The sequence below is a fragment of the Aspergillus puulaauensis genome, chromosome 1, assembly GCF_016861865.1.
Source record: "Aspergillus puulaauensis MK2 DNA, chromosome 1, nearly complete sequence".
NCBI classification, from domain to species: domain Eukaryota; kingdom Fungi; phylum Ascomycota; class Eurotiomycetes; order Eurotiales; family Aspergillaceae; genus Aspergillus; species Aspergillus puulaauensis.
Genome location: NC_054857.1, coordinates 2,065,916 through 2,084,169, shown reverse-complemented (window position 1 = coordinate 2,084,169; position 18,254 = coordinate 2,065,916). Strand labels below are relative to the sequence as shown.

Genomic DNA, 18,254 nt, shown 5'->3' with positions numbered 1-18,254 from the left:
AAACAGGATCCCCCCTCCGTCCCGCAAGGGAAACTCCCTCGGGCGATTTTCTTCTGCGAGGGTTGGCCGCTGCATACCGCAACTTGCGTTCCATCAGTATCCGCAAGCGCCCCTCTCGATCCATACGTCCGCTCATCCCTTTCTTCGTCATCCATCTCATCTGTTGATTCATCATCGCGTGGCTGTCTGGCCGCTTCTATTATTTTTTTCCGGAGGGGGCAGCCTCAAATTAGCAACCCCTTGCGCTTTCGCACCCCGGCGAGACCATCTGGGTTTTAAAGGAAGGGAGACGGAAGGGAGACGCAAAGTTACTGCTGCTGCTTCTGAAATCGAATCAGAACAGCATTCACAGCATCCTCGGCCTGTCTCTTGCGCGTCTGAACCATTGCAGGTGTCGCAGCTGTTTGTCGTTGTCTTGGATTTACACCTCCGCCTGGTCGCGCGCGCCTATCCTCATTGCAGCCCAGTCGCTCCTGCACTTTCGCGTCGCGCCTGCTTATTCTGACGCGGGTGTTGTCATCCTGAAACATTCCCTATTGGGGTTTCGTTTCATCTAAGGCGCTTGGTAAACCCAGCAGTGGTAAACAGATACAGATACTCTAATCCAGAGCGCGCGCTTGGGTGGTTTGAATATCGTCGAGGGGTGGTGCACCCACACCATCAACATTCGACTGTCATATCGTGGCCTTGAGAATCTCCCTCCCTCTAAAATTGTGATGTCAACCCATAGCCCGCTTCACCTTGTTTGCTTTCTTTGCTTTTGAGACCGTTGCTCGCACGCTCCTCTACAAGCATTCCATCGCGTCGGACATTGACTTCATCAGCCCTGGTTGGCTAATCGCGAAGAACGAAAAGAGCAGTCAGACTTGTCTGTTCACTTTGTTGTGATTTCCTGCTGCGCCTCGAATAGTTGAATTTCCCCTGACACGACTAGCTTCACACACCACACTCAAGCTCTCACCTCGACTTCATATATCATCGCACAACAATTGTGACCTTTTGCCTTCATCAAGTCTGTCAATACCCAACCAATAATGGTCGCGACCTTTTCGCCGCACCGTGATGCGGGCGGCACATTGCACCTTCCATCACATTCTGGAATTCATCACATCGATGCTAATACGGCCATCCGACAACTTCGCCGATCTTTCTCCCGCTCACCTTCGAAGAGCTCGAACTTCTCCCTTCTAACATCTCGAAACCACTCTCCGTCCAAAAACACCTCATACGTTTCTTCCCCATTGTCGCCGTCGCGAAGATCCGCGCAGGGCAACTTTGTTCTCTTTCCCAGCTCTTCTCAACAATCACCGTTCGCTATCCCGTATCCACCTAGCGCAAAAATCTCGCGCCCTACAATGCGCCGCGCGCGCACGTCCCCTCGAAGTCCGTCCAAACGCGCTCTTAACGTCTCAACTGACCAAGGGAACGCAAAACCCCTTCATGAGACCCCCGTTACTCCTGGGGTAGAGAACTCCCCCACAATACCGGGAATCAGCCTCTCGCCCGACGGAATGGACGGTGGCGTTGGTGCGTGCTCGAGCGACCCAACCGTGTGTATGGAGGGATCGTCTACTACCCGCCCTTCAGCGTCCCGGGTTGAGAAGCGACGGAGCGGGACATTTGGCTCATATTCAGCTGTGAGTCCCATGAAACGAAGCGATGGCATTATGAACTTGGATCGCGCGTCACGGGGTAGTCCTTCAGCAAAACGACGAAGCGTCCATGCTGTGAATCTTTCAGCAGACTTTAGCATATTTGATAGCGAAAGCGCCACGCATACACCGGAGGATTCGAAAACAGCAGATTTCGACCTAGAGAAGGATGCAATATTATTCCCAAATACTACTACTACGCCTCCATTCAGCCCTTTTGCTACCGTCCCTAGACGTACCTCGTCTCTACGGCGGTCAACACTGCAGCAACGTCCAAGCGATAGGTCCTTGTTTTCTCGTGCTAAAGCTATGGGGGACTCAGAGGGTTCCGATGCGGGAACTCCTTTAACCGTTTGTTCACGCCCATCTTTGGACAGCAGCACCTTTCAACCCAACCGCGAGAGTCTATTTTCCCCACGACCTGCCCAGGGCAACTCGTTATTCTCGAACCCAGTTGGGACAGCGCCAAGACCAGGCGCCCATCCGCTATCCAGGACGATCACCCAATCTTCATCCAGCTCTAGCCTGGTAGACGACTCCCCTACTCATGAACCCCCCCAGAAAAGCGATCGCCCGAGGGCGATCTTCAATTTCTCGAAATCACTACCAGCAGGTGCCACTCGGCCTACCGCTGCACGCCATCTTACTCGCGAAGACTCAGCGTCATCAACGGATTCTTTCGCTACACCTGAAAACTACAAGCTCGTCAAACCCCTCCCAGCCGCATTCATGTCCACTGGTCTCATATCAAAAAAGAACCGCAATGTCGATGATCCCCAAAGCATGCTAGGGTCTAGCAAAAACATGCCTGACACGCCATGCAAAAGACCTGTGAACTTGTTTACCACTGGCGAGAGGGCCCAACCCGAGGAGCTACTCGGAAAGTCGACTCTGAGCAATGCCATAGACATGCCTCCTCCTTCGCCGTTCAACCCTCCCAGCGCACGGCCGAAGCCGGGTCCTTTTGGGCGAGGCATGGGCATCTTTGGGAATACTTTCAATCGACCGGACCTTTCGCGGCGCGGAAGCTTGGCCAGTATAGACGGGGATGATGGGCTACATATTCAGTCGCCTTCTAACCGACAGGATAGTCAGCCACTTTGTGAATCCGACTTACCCCCAACGCCTACCAAACAATCGTTTTTCCCATCTCGAACATACCCTCCTACCACCTCACAAATCGCCTCCCTTGAACGCCTGTCTGAGGTGAGGGGTACACATTCTAGCCCACTGCATGACAGATTTCAACGTGGATCACCTCGTACGCCTCAAGAACACCTCTGCCCTCCCGATCCTAGTGGCCTAACTATATCAGCACCCAATGACCGGCAGTCTGTCCAGCCAGACTTCAACACTTTCAACCTGCCTGCCACTCCGACCGGCCCACGTGACTCTTTCATAGGCAAGAGGCCGAGCCTTCCATTGAATATACACCATGCTCCAGATGTAGACCCGTGTCTGACATCTCGCTTTGAGCGCGTTGAACTCGTCGGTACTGGAGAGTTCTCGCAAGTGTACCGTATTTCTCAGCCGAATGAAGTCCCTCTGTCCATATTCTCAACGACTCCAAAATCGCCTAAAGCATTGCATGAGCAGGTTTGGGCAGTTAAAAAGGCGAAACAACCATACTCAGGATTGAAGGACCGTGAGCGCCGTATTCGAGAAGTCGATACCTTGAAGGCCCTCACGAATTTTGACCATATTATATCTTTCACCGACAGTTGGGAAAACAATGGGCACCTCTACATTCAAACAGAGTACTGTGAGGAGGGTAGCTTGGATGTTTTCCTCGCACAAGTGGGACTCAAAGCGAGGCTCGACGACTTTCGAATTTGGAAGATCTTGCTCGAGCTATCTACGGTAACTTACCCACTATTTGTATACCCGCCAAGACTGTAGTGTGCTAATCATAAACAACAGGGTCTGAAACATATACATGATTCCGGGTTTATTCACCTCGATTTAAAACCAGCTAACATCCTGGTTACATTCGAAGGTGTCTTGAAGATTGCAGATTTTGGCATGGCAACCCGATGGCCTGCCGAAGAGGGAATTGAAGGGGAGGGTGACCGTGAATATATTGGCCCGGAAATTTTGATGGGAAGATATGACAAGCCAGCGGACATCTTCTCTTTGGGACTGATCATTTTCGAGATTGCCGGCAATGTTGAGCTTCCTGACAACGGCCTTTCGTGGCAAAAGCTAAGAAACGGCGATATGAGTGACGTCCCGAGCCTGACCTGGAGCTCTGAGACTACTGTTTTCCGCGATGCGTCTGGGAACCCCGTCTCAGAAGAGCCGTCATTTGAAGAGCTGTGCGCGTCAGAATTTGGGGACGATGATTTCTGCACACCCGACTTCTTAAGGAGTAATAGCGAGCGAAAACCAATTCCATTCACACGGAGCAGTGAGCTTGCCGACCCACCCGATTTTATGGTCGATGCCAGTCATGAGCAATCTCTTGATAAGATCGTGCGCTGGATGATTTCTCCTGAACCACAGGACCGACCGACGGCAGATAACATTCTGGAGTCCTATGGTGTCCAATTCGTCGCGTCCCGGCGTAGGGCTGGCGCCACAGTTTATGAGGGCAATTGGGGCCCTGCCGATGATGTTCTTGCAGAAGACGCAGAAATGATCGATGTTTGATTAATACGACCTATCATATTGTTGCATTCGGAAGGAGTTGGTGATTTCTCGGATTCCCCTACGGTACCATCTAACGACAACGTTCATGCGGCCATTGCCGACTTTTAATGTTCATTCTGGGACCACCACCACAGTGGCTTTGACGGAGAGCAACCACCTATCTTGGCTTATATCCGACCACCTTTGACATTCTGACAGTTGATACTGCAGCTTGCCTTAGAGGTTATTCCGCTCATTACCTTATTTTCTTGTGTTGTTGTACCACCGATCTAGCCTCGATGCTTGGGTTTTCTCTTTCCACTATGTATTAGTAATATCTGCGTGGTTGGATTCCTATGATTTCCCCCCTCCTTCGGGACATACTGTCTCCCTTGCACACTCGAGGCTCTTTCTTCGTATCTTGAAGCAAGATATTTTCGATGATGTAACGGGGTTTCCTGAGTCCCTTTTGTTGGAGTATATGGAAAGCTGTTTTGTTGTTTCCTGGAGCACTTTGGGGCGTTCTATGATGAATTTTTACCTTGATCTGCTTTTTTTATCCATTTCGTTCAGCTGTAATTTTTTTGAACCTGTTGTTCCCTTTCCTATATGACCTTGATGGGCACTAGGCAGAAAGGATGTGATCAAGCGGGCTTGAGAGCAAGCAATGTTTGTTACTTACCTAGACTACTGAATGATCGCGGCCATTTTGGACGCGCAACATCTTTTTCCAATATCATTCCTTAAGTGACATGTTTCGTAGTTATGTTAAGTCGCAAAATACGCCAGCCAATTGTTCAGGTGATGCATCTAATGTAAAGATCTATACCAAAAATAAAACAACCAGCCACATCTACAGACCGGAAGTAAACAAATGGAATAAAGATGATCCAGATCAGAACCGATGAGCAGCCATTTCTGCTGTACCTTCCGCACCATGACTGCCTTCACCTCCTGCTTCAACCTGCGGATAGTACCAAGTTGTAACAGCAATGATGAGATAGATCAGAACGCAAAGACCCCCCTCAAGGTAATTTGATTTGCCGTCGCGTAGGAAATTCCCTACGACCAGAATTGCCAGAACAACAAGAACAATCATAAAGATCTCGAAATTCAGACTGACATCCTTGGATAAGCCCCAGCCGACGAGGACGGCGAGGGGCGCGTTTAGGAGAGCGGTCTGAATTGAGGGCCCGAGGCAGTGGAAGAGGGCGAAGTTGATTTGGTTGTCCCTGAAAATAGACGCGTGATGAGGTTAGCATGCTAAGATCTATGTAGCTCAAGTGCAGGGCTTCGTGCGGATTGAAGAGATGATGTAGACAGCTTACCAAGCTTCGTCGATGGCGGTGAGGTGCTCTGCGGCCTTTTCGACGACGGGAACAAGAATTAGACCCATGAAGTTATCCGGCACGCCTTGATCCAGGACGATATGTTCAATCTCTTGGACCAAGAATACAGCCGACATACAGACACAGGCTAGGGCTATGGCGATTGCTATCAGGCACTCTGTAAGCGTGAGCTTGGCACGTTTCTTCTCCTTCTCACGATCCTCGTCGCGGTTCTCATCAATCTCGAGAACCTCGTCGAATATAGAGTGGTGGCTATGGAGGTTGTAGAATAGATACCTTGACCAGCGGAACCCCCCCAGTAAGCAACGTGTTCTGGACGCTGGGAAGCGGGCGAACTTACATAGAAAAAGCAACCAAAAGAATGACGGCGGTGGCTCGACTGATTTTTAAAGTAGAGCGAGTTATTTCGTCCGGCGTGGCGTTGGTACTCGTGCCGCCGCTGTTCAGAGTCGCATAGAAGGCGCTGGGAATCAACAGACCAAAGCCCGCAACCAGTAACAAGCCGGAGCCAACCTCACTGACTGCCTCATGAAACGTCTGCTCCTCACGCCCAAGACCTCCAAAGAAAAAGCATAGACCTAGGCAAAGAAGCAGATTCGCCAATATTGACCCTAGAATAGCAGCTTGGATAACGGGTATCAGGCTACCGTTTTGATCGTTATGGATCAACACCATGAAGAGGACAATCTCCACGACCGAGCTAAGGGTAGTCTCCAGAAGCACGCCAAACACCTTGGGTAGCTTTTTGGCAAGCTCGCCGCCACCAAAGCCAAGCACGTTTGCAGATGGCACCATTGCAACGTAGTTGAGGGCAAAAACCCAAACATGAAGGTCCGGTCGAGCGAAGTGCATAACAATCGCAGCAGGGACAAAAGGCCACAGGATATTAACTATCATCGAGAGGGTGCAAGTACTCCTGAAGCAGACCTGCAGGAATAAAAGGGGTTGCACTCCGCTCCGTCCACTCTGCCCAGCAGTGTGGACTCGAAGAAAGTTTCGACGTGGGTGTGGCCCTTTTTCATCACGATGCCTGGGCAGGACATTTCCATCGCCTTCGTTGGTGTCGGCAACTGGGCGATTAAAGTCGGACATTAACAAGCTCTCATTCCCCCCTTGGAGTGACGAAGGCCGACTCCCTACACGAGACATTTTGTATGGTACGTGAGGACGACTTAATCGTCAAAGGTGACTTTTCAAGCTGTCCGATAGGCGTGGCTAATGGCGAAGGTATAGTATTGTTCGGTGAGAACCAAGAGGTGGCTGAAGCTCAAAACAAAGGTACACAAAATAAATGTAGATCATCAACGAGCGCTATTCATACACTCAAACGCGTTGTATCACAGCATGTCGAGTTCAACCCAGCTTGGTGAGGGGGAGGACAGTCACTGAGAGATTAGGCGCAGCAGCGGTGGCAGCGAGAATGACAGCACAAACACGGGCTGAAAAGACATCCAAGGGACAACGCTAAGGGTTCAAATATGAATAATTATTCCGAGTCGTGGCGGAAGACGATCGGTCCAAAGTGGGTGAGCTGGCGCCGCGCAAGCGGCTCAGTCGTGTGGAACAGTCCCTCAAATTAAACTTATTCTCGACAGGAGGATGATCAGAGACGAAAGCTGAAATAAGGGGCGTAGTTTTCGCCAATTAGAAGAGGCTCTTTGTCGAGTCGGGTCAGCAAGAAGCGCTGTTATCGACAATGTTGATAATTTGATATGTGTCTTGAGTCTTGACCCTTGAAACGCCTTCGCTCAACCATCAAGGCCCGGCTCTATTTCAGTGGCTGGAGGTGGAGGTGGACCTTCGTAACGATTCTAACGAACCTCCTTCATCGGCCCCTTACGATTTCCTAATTGTGTCCACAGACTGCGTTGCAATTGAGAAATGTATCCACGTTGCAGGGTGTATCCCTCGGACAGCGCACCACACCAAATGTGTTCTTCCAAATTGACGATTTCTTTTTTAATAATGTTGACTCGGCACCCTTTTTGCCTTATTTGGGCAAGAGCCTTGCTGCATCCGATATCTGCTCCAAAAGTCCCTATTGAAAGCTTGAGTAAGCCAAAATCCACCCTGCACAGCCACAATGAGTCGCAATCTAGACTACACCATACGGTGTAGTGGCAGTAGTGCTCACACTGCTCAGGGATGGGGTGGACCGAGCGAGGGCGAGATATACCCACTCTAAATGATGCTCATTTCAACAGCTGCGAGACGAGTTGTGAGACTGATAAACAAACAGCAAACTAAAAGCGGCTATCGGGAGGCCGTCCGAATTGGGACTAGTCAGGTCGACATCAACGGGCGGCGAAATGGCGAGACTCAAAGTGGCGGGCGGTTATTCTCGGCGGAGGGGCATCTCTGTTTTCGTCGTCACATTCGAACTTTTCACCATCACCGCGAGTTGGGATCCTCGCTGAACTTCGTGCTTTTCAATTTCTGTACAGAGGCCAACCGCATCGCGATACTTACTTCTCCGTCCTGGAGGTTTACGCCGTGATGTCATCCAAGACGACGCCAGCCATCCCTCCGGTGGCCCTTGATGCTATCACACAACACATTGGCAACACTCCTCTCGTGAGATTGAACAAGTTGCCGCAGAGCCTCGGAATTAACGCGACAGTATATGCGAAACTGGAATACTTCAACGCAGGCGGGAGTGTTAAGGATCGGATAGCCCTTCGCATGATTGAAGAGGCCGAACGGTCAGGGCGTATCAAGCCTGGCGACACTCTAATCGAACCCACCAGTGGTAATACGTAGGTTATCTAGATTTCAAATAACTCCATGAAGTGCGCGCTCTGATTTGCATTCTTGTCAAGTGGTATTGGATTGGCTCTTGTCGCAGCCGTTAAGGGTAAGTGATATGTCCCATTTGAATCTACCATCGCCTAACACTCGATCTAATCCAATTCTAGGCTATAAGACAATTATCACCCTCCCCGAAAAGATGTCTGCCGAAAAGGTCTCTGTTTTGCGCGCACTCAACGCCACTATTATCCGTACTCCTAATGAAGCTGCATACGACTCGCCTGAATCCCATATTGGCGTTGCAAAACGTCTCGAAAAGGAACTTCCGAACGCACATATTTTGGACCAATATGGAAATGAAAACAATCCTCTAGCGCATGAGTTCGGCACAGCGGAAGAGATTTGGACCCAGACTAAGGGTGATATAAAGGCAATTGTTGCTGGCGCAGGTACTGGTGGAACAATCACCGGTCTTTCTCGTGGGTTGAAAAAGCATAATTCCAACATTCAAGTGATCGCCGCGGATCCCCAGGGGTCTATTTTGGCTCTACCAACAGCATTGAACGAGGAACATGCCAACGAAGCATATAAGGTTGAAGGTATTGGATATGATTTCATTCCCCAAGTACTAGATCAGCATGCCGTCGACAAGTGGTATAAGACAGACGACAAAGAATCTTTCAAATATGCTCGCCGGTTGATTGCAGAAGAGGGACTTCTTGTTGGTGGAAGCAGCGGAAGCGCAATCGCTGCTCTCGTACAAGCTGCACAAGATAATCGGTTCAAAGCAGACGAGGTTGTCGTTGTAATTTTGCCCGACAGCATCAGAAGCTATCTCACCAAGGTAACACTTTCACCTAGATTTTGTGGTAATCAATATCTCTAACTAGTTTCAGTTCGCTGACGACGATTGGCTGGCCGCAAACGACCTTTTCCCATCATCACTTCCGACTGAGATCACTCTTCAACCTTCTAACAAACAGCCCCAGAGACAAGATGACGCCTTCATGGGCAACAAGGTCAGCTCACTACGACTCAAGCCAATTACGACAGTTCATTCCAACATACCCTGCGAAATTGCCATTGAAATCATGCGCGACAGAGGTTTTGACCAACTCCCGGTCCTCGCACCGTCGGGTAAAAGGCTTGTCGGCCTCGTCACACTCGGAAATGTTCTAAGCCGACTGACACACAACCGCGCAAATGGCAAAAGCCCAGTTGCAGACGTCATGTTCGATTTCCGCACCATCCCAGAGGTCGTCACTGATCCACGAGACATGGGTCTTACGAGCATCAAGCCCAATCAAAACGGTGGGGATGTGCCAAAGCCACAGATCAGAAATCGAAAGTTCGTGGAGATCACTCTAGATACCCCTCTGAGTGTGCTGAATCGCTTTTTTGAATGGAATAGCGCTGCTATTGTTACCGACAAAGATCAGAGCGGGATCCTCAGACCTGTGGCTGTTGTCACGAAAGTTGACCTTCTTACTTGGATGCTTCACCACAGCAAGAACAGTGCATAAAATAGATTTCATTGGATTAAAGTGTTGTTTGTGATAGTAGTCAACATTATCTCATCTCTATTATTTCATTATCGTTCGGAATTTTTGGGTCTGAGAATAGAGGAGTCGGAAATACATTGGATTCAACACCATCATATCACTCTGGCCGGAGTTTTCATTGCAGCATATTTCTATATTTGGGGTTAAAAAATGCCAATACGTACTCGTAATGATGCAGGGATTGCAGAATGCAAATAGCCGGCTGGCTTCATGGCATATACTTGTGCCGGTAGCTGAGGTATATAACAATCAGATAACTGTAATTTCAGATATCCAGAAGATTTTAATGTACTATTAGAGTATCACAGACACTGACCGACCCATTCTTCCCATCTCCGCACACCGGCTCCTACATCCTCCTCATCACTCTTGACAGCTCCACCCACGACTTCAACGTTCACACCAATTTCCTCTTCAAAATCCTTGAAGTTGAATATATCCTTCACATCATAACTGCCCAGAATGTCATCCTCCCCTTCACCCTCACCAACATCAGCACTGGCATCCATAAGCCCCTTGTTCTTAGACTTGCGGACCCTATCAATCTCCGCCTCTAATTTCTCACGCACTGATATTGGAGGGAGTGCCGTGAACAGATCTTGCTTGTTCGCTGCAACAAGAACAGGTATCTCCGCCGCGGCTTTGGCCGAAGACTTACCTTGTTGAAGGGCGCGTTTTTGAAGGATTAAAAGCACGTCATACAGGTACGATGCTGCGTCTCTCAAAGCTTCTGTTTCGGTAATCGCTGCAGTATCGACCATAAAGAGGATGCCACGCAACTTTGACTTCGTATCTTTAGACGTGGACATTGACAGGAGCTCGGAAAGGCCCTGGGATCCCCGCAGCTTTCCATGGCCGGGAGTGTCCCTCACTCGGTACTTTATGGGGTTTCGCTGAGCTTCTTTCAAGGAAGGGTCATTGACGGATCGGTATCTGTTGGATGCAATGGGAACGGAGACAGGAAGGCGGATTGTAGCGAGATTTGAGGTTTGGGAAGTATGTGTGGGCTGTGATTTTGGCTTGGGAGCAAACGATGACTTTGCTTCGAGCTTTTTGAGGTGACCGGGTTAGCAAAAAAGTATACGATTGCGCTTTGGCATTCCACGGGGGGACACGGTCGAACATACTAGACTTAGAAGAGCAGTTTTACCTGCCCCGCTAGGTCCGACAAGTATGAAATTGCTGGACGGCGGAGATGCAACTGCTCGGTAGAAGATAAGATGTAGCAGAATAGGAACACCGAATGCAATGATCACCGCGATAGCGATCCCCAGCGGGCTCCCTTCAAGCAGCTTTGTAGCTACTATTTCGAGGAATTCGTACACGCTCATTCTGAGTGGTGTGCCGCCGAAGATGATAACTGTCGGTGCAGGGAAAGAAGGAATGTAAAAGGAATATCGGAAATTCAGGTCCCATCCATCAACCTGTCATGGTTGAGAAATAGTGTCTGGGAGTCTTCAGCAGAAGAATCGGAAACCCGACTCCGTGGAGATATGAGTGGATCTTGTTTTCCAACGATAAGTGATCAGCAATGATCACGCCACCTGGAGCTCTCAGCAAGCTTGTTTATGCCTTAATATGAAGGCCAAAAGTTTCTACTGCCTGAAGGCCTTATTATACAGGCCATCAATGTTTTGAAGGGTTACATACCTCAAGCTTCCAAGGGGTTACATGGCAGGGTGAAAACTAAGGCAGCGGATGGGAATAATAGAATCTTCACTCACTCAATCGAATTTATCTTCTGTTTTCCACTCATTAGTCTGCAGCCCTCGCCCACTCTTTCCACTTTCTTCCGCCGCGCTACTGTTTCTCTAACTCTCTGAACTATACAAGACGCTCATTATGCCACTCAGCCGTGCTTTTACGGTCACTCTCATCTTCGCCCTGGCATCGACCGTCCCTGCAAGTTTTAATGGTCTAATCCGAGACGCAGAAGCTGCGGTCAAAACTCGTGACGCCATAACAGCAACTTGGAAACAGACTAGGTCTCTCTCACCTGACCTATACCCCAGAATGAACCAAAGTGAAGGCGATGTGGATATGCAGAAACGCAAAGTCGCTGCGGATCCATACGCAGTCCCTTATCCCCTGCAGACTGGCCCGACTAGATATGCTCCAATGGCCAAGAAACCTGGAACTGCGATCGCGACAACGCCGCAAACACCCCAGTTTCCGTCCAGTCCATACATAGTTGCTACAAAATATATGTCACCAGCAACAGTTGAAACGACCCTTACTGCTTCTGAGACAGTGTCTGTTACTATGGTTGAAAACACGGTATGTGATACATTTTATACGTTGCAGAATTCCATAACCTAGTTCCTGCCGCGGTTGATTGAAAGCATTCTGACTGACGGACAACTCAAGGCTGCGCCTGCACAGCACCCTTAAGATTCATGATATATCAAATAGTTCGGTGGTTGACTGGGGATGATTTTGGATTGAGTTATGGGCAAATTGAAGGCTTTCTCGGCGTGGGCTCTTGGACACATAGGAGCCTGGCGGTCCAAAATAATGTGTAGATGATGAATTGAACCGTTTTGCTTATTTTTTCCATGAATTTTCATCGCTTCTGCAACCGAGCAAATATCATATTTAATGTTCTATATACAGTAAGATAGGTATGCCACAAAGATGGTGAAAAGCCAGAAAACATATATCAGGCTATATAATTGTAGGTATCGTTCGCTTTTCAAAAATATCAATAATCTTCCATGAATGGGGTTTGATATAGGCAAAATTATGTTGGCAATGTTCATCGTCGTGTGTGATCATCGTTTCCAAAGAACGAGATGTTCTCTCGCAGAGCAACGTATTCACTGTCCGCATACCCTAGTAATGATTGTATGTGTGTACTCCTGTGGCCCTTGATCCGAGCTATTTCGAGACTACCATAGTTGACCAAGGCACGACCCACCTCTTTGGGTTCTTGGCCAGGGTGAAGGAAATCGCCATTTAAAGCATCAGGGGATATTCTCTCCACGACCACTAACCGAACCGCTTCCTGCTGTCCAAAATGGCCGTCGACGTCGACGACTCCTGCGGGGAGGAGACTTGCCTTTTTCTGGAGTGCAGCGTATGCGCCTTGATCAATATATAGGGTACCATGAGGTGTCAAACCGTGAAGCAGCCAGAATGAACGTGATTGAATGGGAGTTTCGGATGGAAGGAACCGAGTATGGAGAGGTGGACTTGATGCCTGTGGTGTGGAAGGGGTGTTCGCCCCGCCTGTAGAATCGGATGCAACTGCTTGCTTCAACTCCTGGAGGTATCTTACAACATCATGAATGTTTCCCGGTTTCGAGCTTTTGGTGATAATTGTCGTCACGCCAGCGCTAGTTCCCAATCTCGCCGCTGTAATTTTCGTACTCATACCCCCGGTTCCGAGCGCAGACCCGGCAGAAGAAACGTCTGCTTCTAGTGAGGAAATGTCTGAAACCACCTCAATCGGTCGTGCATCAGGATCAGTCCGCGGGTTTGTCGTATAGAGACAATCAACATCTGTCATCAGAAAGAGGTAGTCCGCCTTGACCATTGCTGCCGTGATAGCTGACAATGTATCATTGTCACCAAATTTGATTTCCTTGGTGGGTTATATTAGTAAATACACACTAAGTCTACGTGCAGCCTGTAAATAACTTACTGAAACGGCCAGTGTGTCATTTTCATTGACAATGGGGATCACTCCCATATCAAACAATTGTGCAAAAGTGTTTTGCGCATTAACATATTGAGTGCGCTTTCTGTTATTAGAGAAGGTGAGATACTACAATCCAGCTAGAAAGAACTTACATCTGCGATGTCATTGCGAGTCAGCAGTATTTGGGCAACCGGAAGCCGAAGATGTGAAAATAGCCCATCCCAAAGGCTCATGAGTCGGCACTGACCAACAGCTGCCAAGGCCTGCACAATTCAGTCTTTAAATCGATGATTCGAATTCTTTATCAATTTTCATACCTGTATGCGAGGTATATTTTTTGGCCTCTCCTCGACATCCATTCTCCTCAACCCCACGCCGACGGCACCGGAAGAGACCAGGACGACATTGTGGCCATCACGATGGAGTTTGGCAGCTGTTTCGACTATGAGTGTAAGAATCGAAAGGATAGGCTCATGAGTATGTTCATCGACAATAGAGCTTGTGCCTGTTTGAAAACAGGTGGTTAGAATTTCGGCGACCCTGCCAGGTTACTGGATCCCCGCACCTAATTTGATGACGACGGTCAGGCGCTCAGTTGCCATTGTCGCTACGAAATTGAATGTTTCCAGAAGATACCCAAGTGCTGCACATCACACAATATGGCAAAACAGGAATCTCTTTTGTTTAACTCCTAGTTTATATTAGCATAGCTGACTGACTCATTTGCGGACAAGGAAGTTGTTTCTTTCTGCCGCAGGGCACCGCCAAGGTAAAATGCGGAGAGCTCGCCGAAGGCCCGAAATCAAGATCAATTAAATTGTCAGGTACACCAACCGTACATCCCAACTATCAGAAAAGTCATGTCAGACCCTCAATCGAGTAGTGAGCTGTCAGCACCGGAAAAGGGCGCCGATACGGGATTTCAACCTGGAGATGATACGTTTACACATTGGCGCAACATCTTCAACATCCTCACGGGGAAGATGACGGCTGAGGGAAGAGAGAAGTTTCGCGTAGCACGAGATCTGCGAAATGAAACGGAAGACTGCAAGCGCTGCGATGATCAAAGAAACTATCTTTTGCAGTACAGTAAGTCTGAGAGCTTCCCGGCTTCAGAAGTTTTTGACCCAATCAAACATGCGGCTAATAAAATTGTCATGAAAAGGCCCAGTTATCCGGTATATGAGTGACAGCATCCGGCAATTGGGCGGTGATTTGTCCAGCCATAATATCTATTGTCGTCGATGTACGAACCGGAAAGCAGGGGGCTTTGACCCTGAATATGGGATTTTGCTTTGCGCAAATGAAATGAAAGATCAAGGGCATCTGGAGGATACATTAGCCCACGAAATGGTCCATGCCTATGATCATTTAAGGTTCAAGGTTAATTGGGCTGACAACCTGAGGCATGCAGCTTGTTCAGAGGTACCCCCCCCCCAAAAAAAGGGGAAGAAAAGCCTTTTTGATGTCCCGAAACACTAACCAATGTTGAATAGATTCGAGCCAGCTCACTGAGCGGAGAATGTCGATGGGCCAGAGAGTTCTTCCGACGTGGCCAGTGGAAACTTACACAACAACACCAAGAGTGTGTTCGGCGAAGAGCTATTTTATCAGTACAGGCACGACCAGGATGTCAAGATAAATCCCACGCTGAGAAGGTCGTTAATGAGGTTTGGGAAAGTTGCTTTAGAGACACGCGGCCGTTTGACGAAATCTATCGATAGCAATGCCTCCTTTCTTGTAATAGACGCATACTGGTCGGGTTCTTAATTGTGGCGCCAAGGGCTTTTGAATGTACCATATTGTATAATATTCGGAACGCTGATAAGAGAACACACTCTGTGTCCTCCAGTGGCTAATTCTGAGAAGACTTATAACTGGAATGAAAACCAAGCGGACCATTTAGCACCATATACCGAACTCCATGAAAGCAGACGAAAATTAAACCAAAGACAAAACACCAAAACCCCTTGCGATGCATATGAACATCATGCTTTGCCGTCCTTTGACGAACCCGAGCTCCGTTTAATGCTCCGGTCATCTTTTGCGCAATGTTTGAGAATCCAGGGATGCTTCTGGATCTCGTCAAGTGAAATCCGTTTCTCGGGATCAAGCACGAGCAGCTAAGAAAAGTTAGACTCCAATAGAGACCTGAGACTGACTGTGGAAGCTTACTCTTCTGATCAAATCCCGAGCCTCGGGGCTCACGAACGAAGGAACTTGCATGTCTCCTCGTTGAATCCTTCTTTGCGTCATAACTGGGGTGTCTTCGAAAGGCGCTTCTCCGACAAGAAATTCGTAGGTTAGAACACCCAAACTCCACAAGTCGACCTTCTCATTGTAAAAATTGCCCTGTGGGTTAGAGTTGAGCATCTCGGGAGGCAGGTAGTCAAGCGTCCCACACATTGTTTGCCGACGATTGTTCGGTGCATGGACACTCCAGCCAAAATCACTGATTTTGATCTCGCCGTGTATACCCACCAGAATATTCTCTGGCTTGATATCCCGATGCATAACGTGCTTCTTGTGAAGATACTTCAATGCAGAGGCCATCTGTGCAATGTAATGAGCAGCTTTCCACTCAGGAAACCGGTGCTCCTTCCGTAGGTGCTTATACAGCTCCCCTCGACCTGCGAACTCCAGAATAAGGAAGATTCGTTTGCTGTCCTGAAAATGACCGTAAAGTCTAAGAACATTCGGATGACGTAGGTTACTCTGAATTTCAATTTCCCGTCTGACCTGCTTTTGGACTCCGCCTTGTTGTAATTCAGACTTATGCAAAACCTTCAGTGCACATACAAAACCGGATGAGCGTTCTTTGGCGAGATACACTCGGCCGAACTTTCCCTTTCCCAAAGGCTTCCCAATCTCGAACATTCCGAGGTGTAGCTTTCTGGGTGCTGGCTGCTCATAATCTCCATTTTCGTCTAGGCTACGTAGCGATGAAGGGTTCTGAGTGGTTTTCCCGGGAGACTGAGGCACGTTCATGGAGTTGACCTTATTGTCATTTGTGTTTTGCAAGGCCAGCTTGAGCAAATTCGACCGATTCGCACCGCTTGTGAGCTGTCCTGTGACCCCAAGTCCGGAAAGGGATACAGCGGTTGATAGCGAACTCTGAGTAGCAGTATTAGTAGGAGCGTCTTAATAGAGCCCTAGATATAGCAGGTATACCTTGTGCTTAGGATAGCCGGCTGATTTATTTCCGCTTCCGGCATCATCCTTAACAGAGAGGTGCTCGAAACGAGCTTCCAAGGTCTTGGTCGCCATGAGTGCGAATTGTAGTGTGAGAATCGCAGGGGAAGGTGGGAGCGAATGAGACGGGGAAGAGTATAATATAGTATGTTTTAAGCAAGCATTGTTGAAGATTTAAGCAGATGTGTAATGGAAGGTATGATCGAAAGCACCGGTTGTCGATGGGAAAAGGAATCGAAGTTCAATCAGAGAACTTACCAAGTGTTTATGGTGGCTTGAAGCTCGACTTGTCACCACGGCAACCCGTCGGACCGCACCTTTCTCCGGACACCGCGGGGTATTGAAACCGTTCTCCGCAGCGCACAAGTGCAATACATTTAAGCTTAAGTATTACTGTTATCTATTTACTCTATTCTATACTATTTTCATATAGACAGATACTCAGTCACGGAAGCCTGACCATTCGTGTTCTTTTAACCCGGATTATCCCCACTCCGCATAGAAAAGGATGACTTCGAATGACCGCGCAGCGCCCGTGGTCATCGCGGGGGATACAGCTGCAGTCTCGCCCACCTGGCAGACGCCCAATTCCATTACCGTAAAGGGATTCAAGATTTTGACTCAGAAGCTCCCCATACTCAAAGCAGAGCCCATTGAGACTATGACAAAAAATCTTGGCATCGCCCCGCCAGAAATGATTTTTGGCGATAACTTCGTTTCGATTGAACACGAAATAAGTGGGTGGAGAATCAAATTTAACGCATTTGACGCGCTAGACCGCGTGGATAAGACGGGGGAGTCTATGCTGAAGGTAGCGTATTCAAGGGAATGGCAAAAGAGCAGGTGAGCTGAACACGTGTTGGCTGAAACCAGTTCCGACCGCTGATGGTTTAACAGAGAGACTACTCACGAAGGTATAAAGGAAGTTGTCAAGCCATTTGACTGGTCGTATAGTACAGACTACAAGGGAACCGTTGTATCTGCACAGGGTCGCGACTTTGAAGCGACCTCAACTCCTATACCGATAGAGTTACTTAAACGCCCCGACCCAATTTTGTTCTTCGACGACGTAATACTATACGAAGATGAGCTGGCCGATAACGGGATTACTATGCTGTCATGTAAAATCCGTGTAATGCCAGACAGACTTCTCCTTCTGTCGAGGTTTTTCATGAGATTGGACAACGTTCTCTTCCGGCTTCGGGATACCAGGGTCTATGTCGACTTTGAAACGTCCGAAATAATAAGAGAGTACCAGGCCAGAGAATGCGAATATGAAACAGTCCGGCAGGCATGTTAAGCTTAATTTGAGAATAACAGAATTCGAAAGCTAATGCATCATATAGAACTTAGCCAGCGCACGAGATGATATACCAGCGATCATGAGAGACCCCAACAGACTCTCTGAACTTCTCCCCGTGGTTGGTAAGCGACTAGAGCGAGTCGTTCTTGGTGAATAATTTCAAGAAGGCGAAATCATATT

At 48.5% G+C, this 18,254-nt stretch overlaps 9 protein-coding genes across 9 annotated transcripts; 5 read left to right on the top strand and 4 right to left on the bottom strand.

Annotated features, from left to right (window-relative positions):
* Positions 1–1,034: 1,034 nt before the first annotated feature.
* APUU_10828A (tyrosine protein kinase SWE1) lies at positions 1,035–4,301 on the top strand (the record flags this gene model as incomplete). The annotated part of the gene is made up of 2 exons (XM_041705129.1): positions 1,035–3,512; positions 3,573–4,301. 2 exons carry the CDS (start codon positions 1,035–1,037, stop codon positions 4,299–4,301), a joined length of 3,207 nt encoding a protein of 1,068 aa, XP_041550194.1.
* Positions 4,302–5,175: 874 nt separating this feature from the next.
* Positions 5,176–6,778, bottom strand: APUU_10827S (hydrogen/calcium exchanger domain-containing protein; the record flags this gene model as incomplete). Its single annotated transcript, XM_041705118.1, has 3 exons — positions 5,176–5,512; positions 5,609–5,905; positions 5,970–6,778. 3 exons carry the CDS (start codon positions 6,776–6,778, stop codon positions 5,176–5,178), a joined length of 1,443 nt encoding a protein of 480 aa, XP_041550193.1.
* A 1,347-nt stretch (positions 6,779–8,125) lies between these two features.
* Positions 8,126–9,900, top strand: CYS4 (cystathionine beta-synthase CYS4; the record flags this gene model as incomplete). Its single annotated transcript, XM_041705107.1, has 4 exons — positions 8,126–8,385; positions 8,449–8,483; positions 8,545–9,221; positions 9,274–9,900. 4 exons carry the CDS (start codon positions 8,126–8,128, stop codon positions 9,898–9,900), a joined length of 1,599 nt encoding a protein of 532 aa, XP_041550192.1.
* A 341-nt stretch (positions 9,901–10,241) lies between these two features.
* Positions 10,242–11,270, bottom strand: APUU_10825S (signal recognition particle receptor subunit beta; the record flags this gene model as incomplete). The annotated part of the gene is made up of 2 exons (XM_041705096.1): positions 10,242–10,988; positions 11,067–11,270. The coding sequence occupies 2 exons, from the start codon at positions 11,268–11,270 to the stop codon at positions 10,242–10,244; spliced, it is 951 nt and encodes a 316-aa protein (XP_041550191.1).
* Positions 11,271–11,781: 511 nt separating this feature from the next.
* On the top strand, positions 11,782–12,330 carry APUU_10824A (putative beta-1,6-glucan biosynthesis protein (Knh1); the record flags this gene model as incomplete). The annotated part of the gene is made up of 2 exons (XM_041705085.1): positions 11,782–12,216; positions 12,307–12,330. The coding sequence occupies 2 exons, from the start codon at positions 11,782–11,784 to the stop codon at positions 12,328–12,330; spliced, it is 459 nt and encodes a 152-aa protein (XP_041550190.1).
* Positions 12,331–12,694: 364 nt separating this feature from the next.
* APUU_10823S (glutamate 5-kinase) lies at positions 12,695–14,181 on the bottom strand (the record flags this gene model as incomplete). Its single annotated transcript, XM_041705074.1, has 5 exons — positions 12,695–13,522; positions 13,583–13,678; positions 13,732–13,842; positions 13,897–14,084; positions 14,145–14,181. The coding sequence occupies 5 exons, from the start codon at positions 14,179–14,181 to the stop codon at positions 12,695–12,697; spliced, it is 1,260 nt and encodes a 419-aa protein (XP_041550189.1).
* Positions 14,182–14,439: 258 nt separating this feature from the next.
* Positions 14,440–15,303, top strand: ATP23 (mitochondrial inner membrane protease ATP23; the record flags this gene model as incomplete). Its single annotated transcript, XM_041705063.1, has 3 exons — positions 14,440–14,668; positions 14,745–15,004; positions 15,076–15,303. 3 exons carry the CDS (start codon positions 14,440–14,442, stop codon positions 15,301–15,303), a joined length of 717 nt encoding a protein of 238 aa, XP_041550188.1.
* A 264-nt stretch (positions 15,304–15,567) lies between these two features.
* On the bottom strand, positions 15,568–16,846 carry IPL1 (aurora family serine/threonine-protein kinase; the record flags this gene model as incomplete). Its single annotated transcript, XM_041705052.1, has 3 exons — positions 15,568–15,702; positions 15,755–16,693; positions 16,751–16,846. The coding sequence occupies 3 exons, from the start codon at positions 16,844–16,846 to the stop codon at positions 15,568–15,570; spliced, it is 1,170 nt and encodes a 389-aa protein (XP_041550187.1).
* A 433-nt stretch (positions 16,847–17,279) lies between these two features.
* APUU_10820A (TIP41 family protein) lies at positions 17,280–18,231 on the top strand (the record flags this gene model as incomplete). The annotated part of the gene is made up of 3 exons (XM_041705041.1): positions 17,280–17,614; positions 17,669–18,062; positions 18,118–18,231. 3 exons carry the CDS (start codon positions 17,280–17,282, stop codon positions 18,229–18,231), a joined length of 843 nt encoding a protein of 280 aa, XP_041550186.1.
* Between the last annotated feature and the right edge of the window lie 23 nt (positions 18,232–18,254).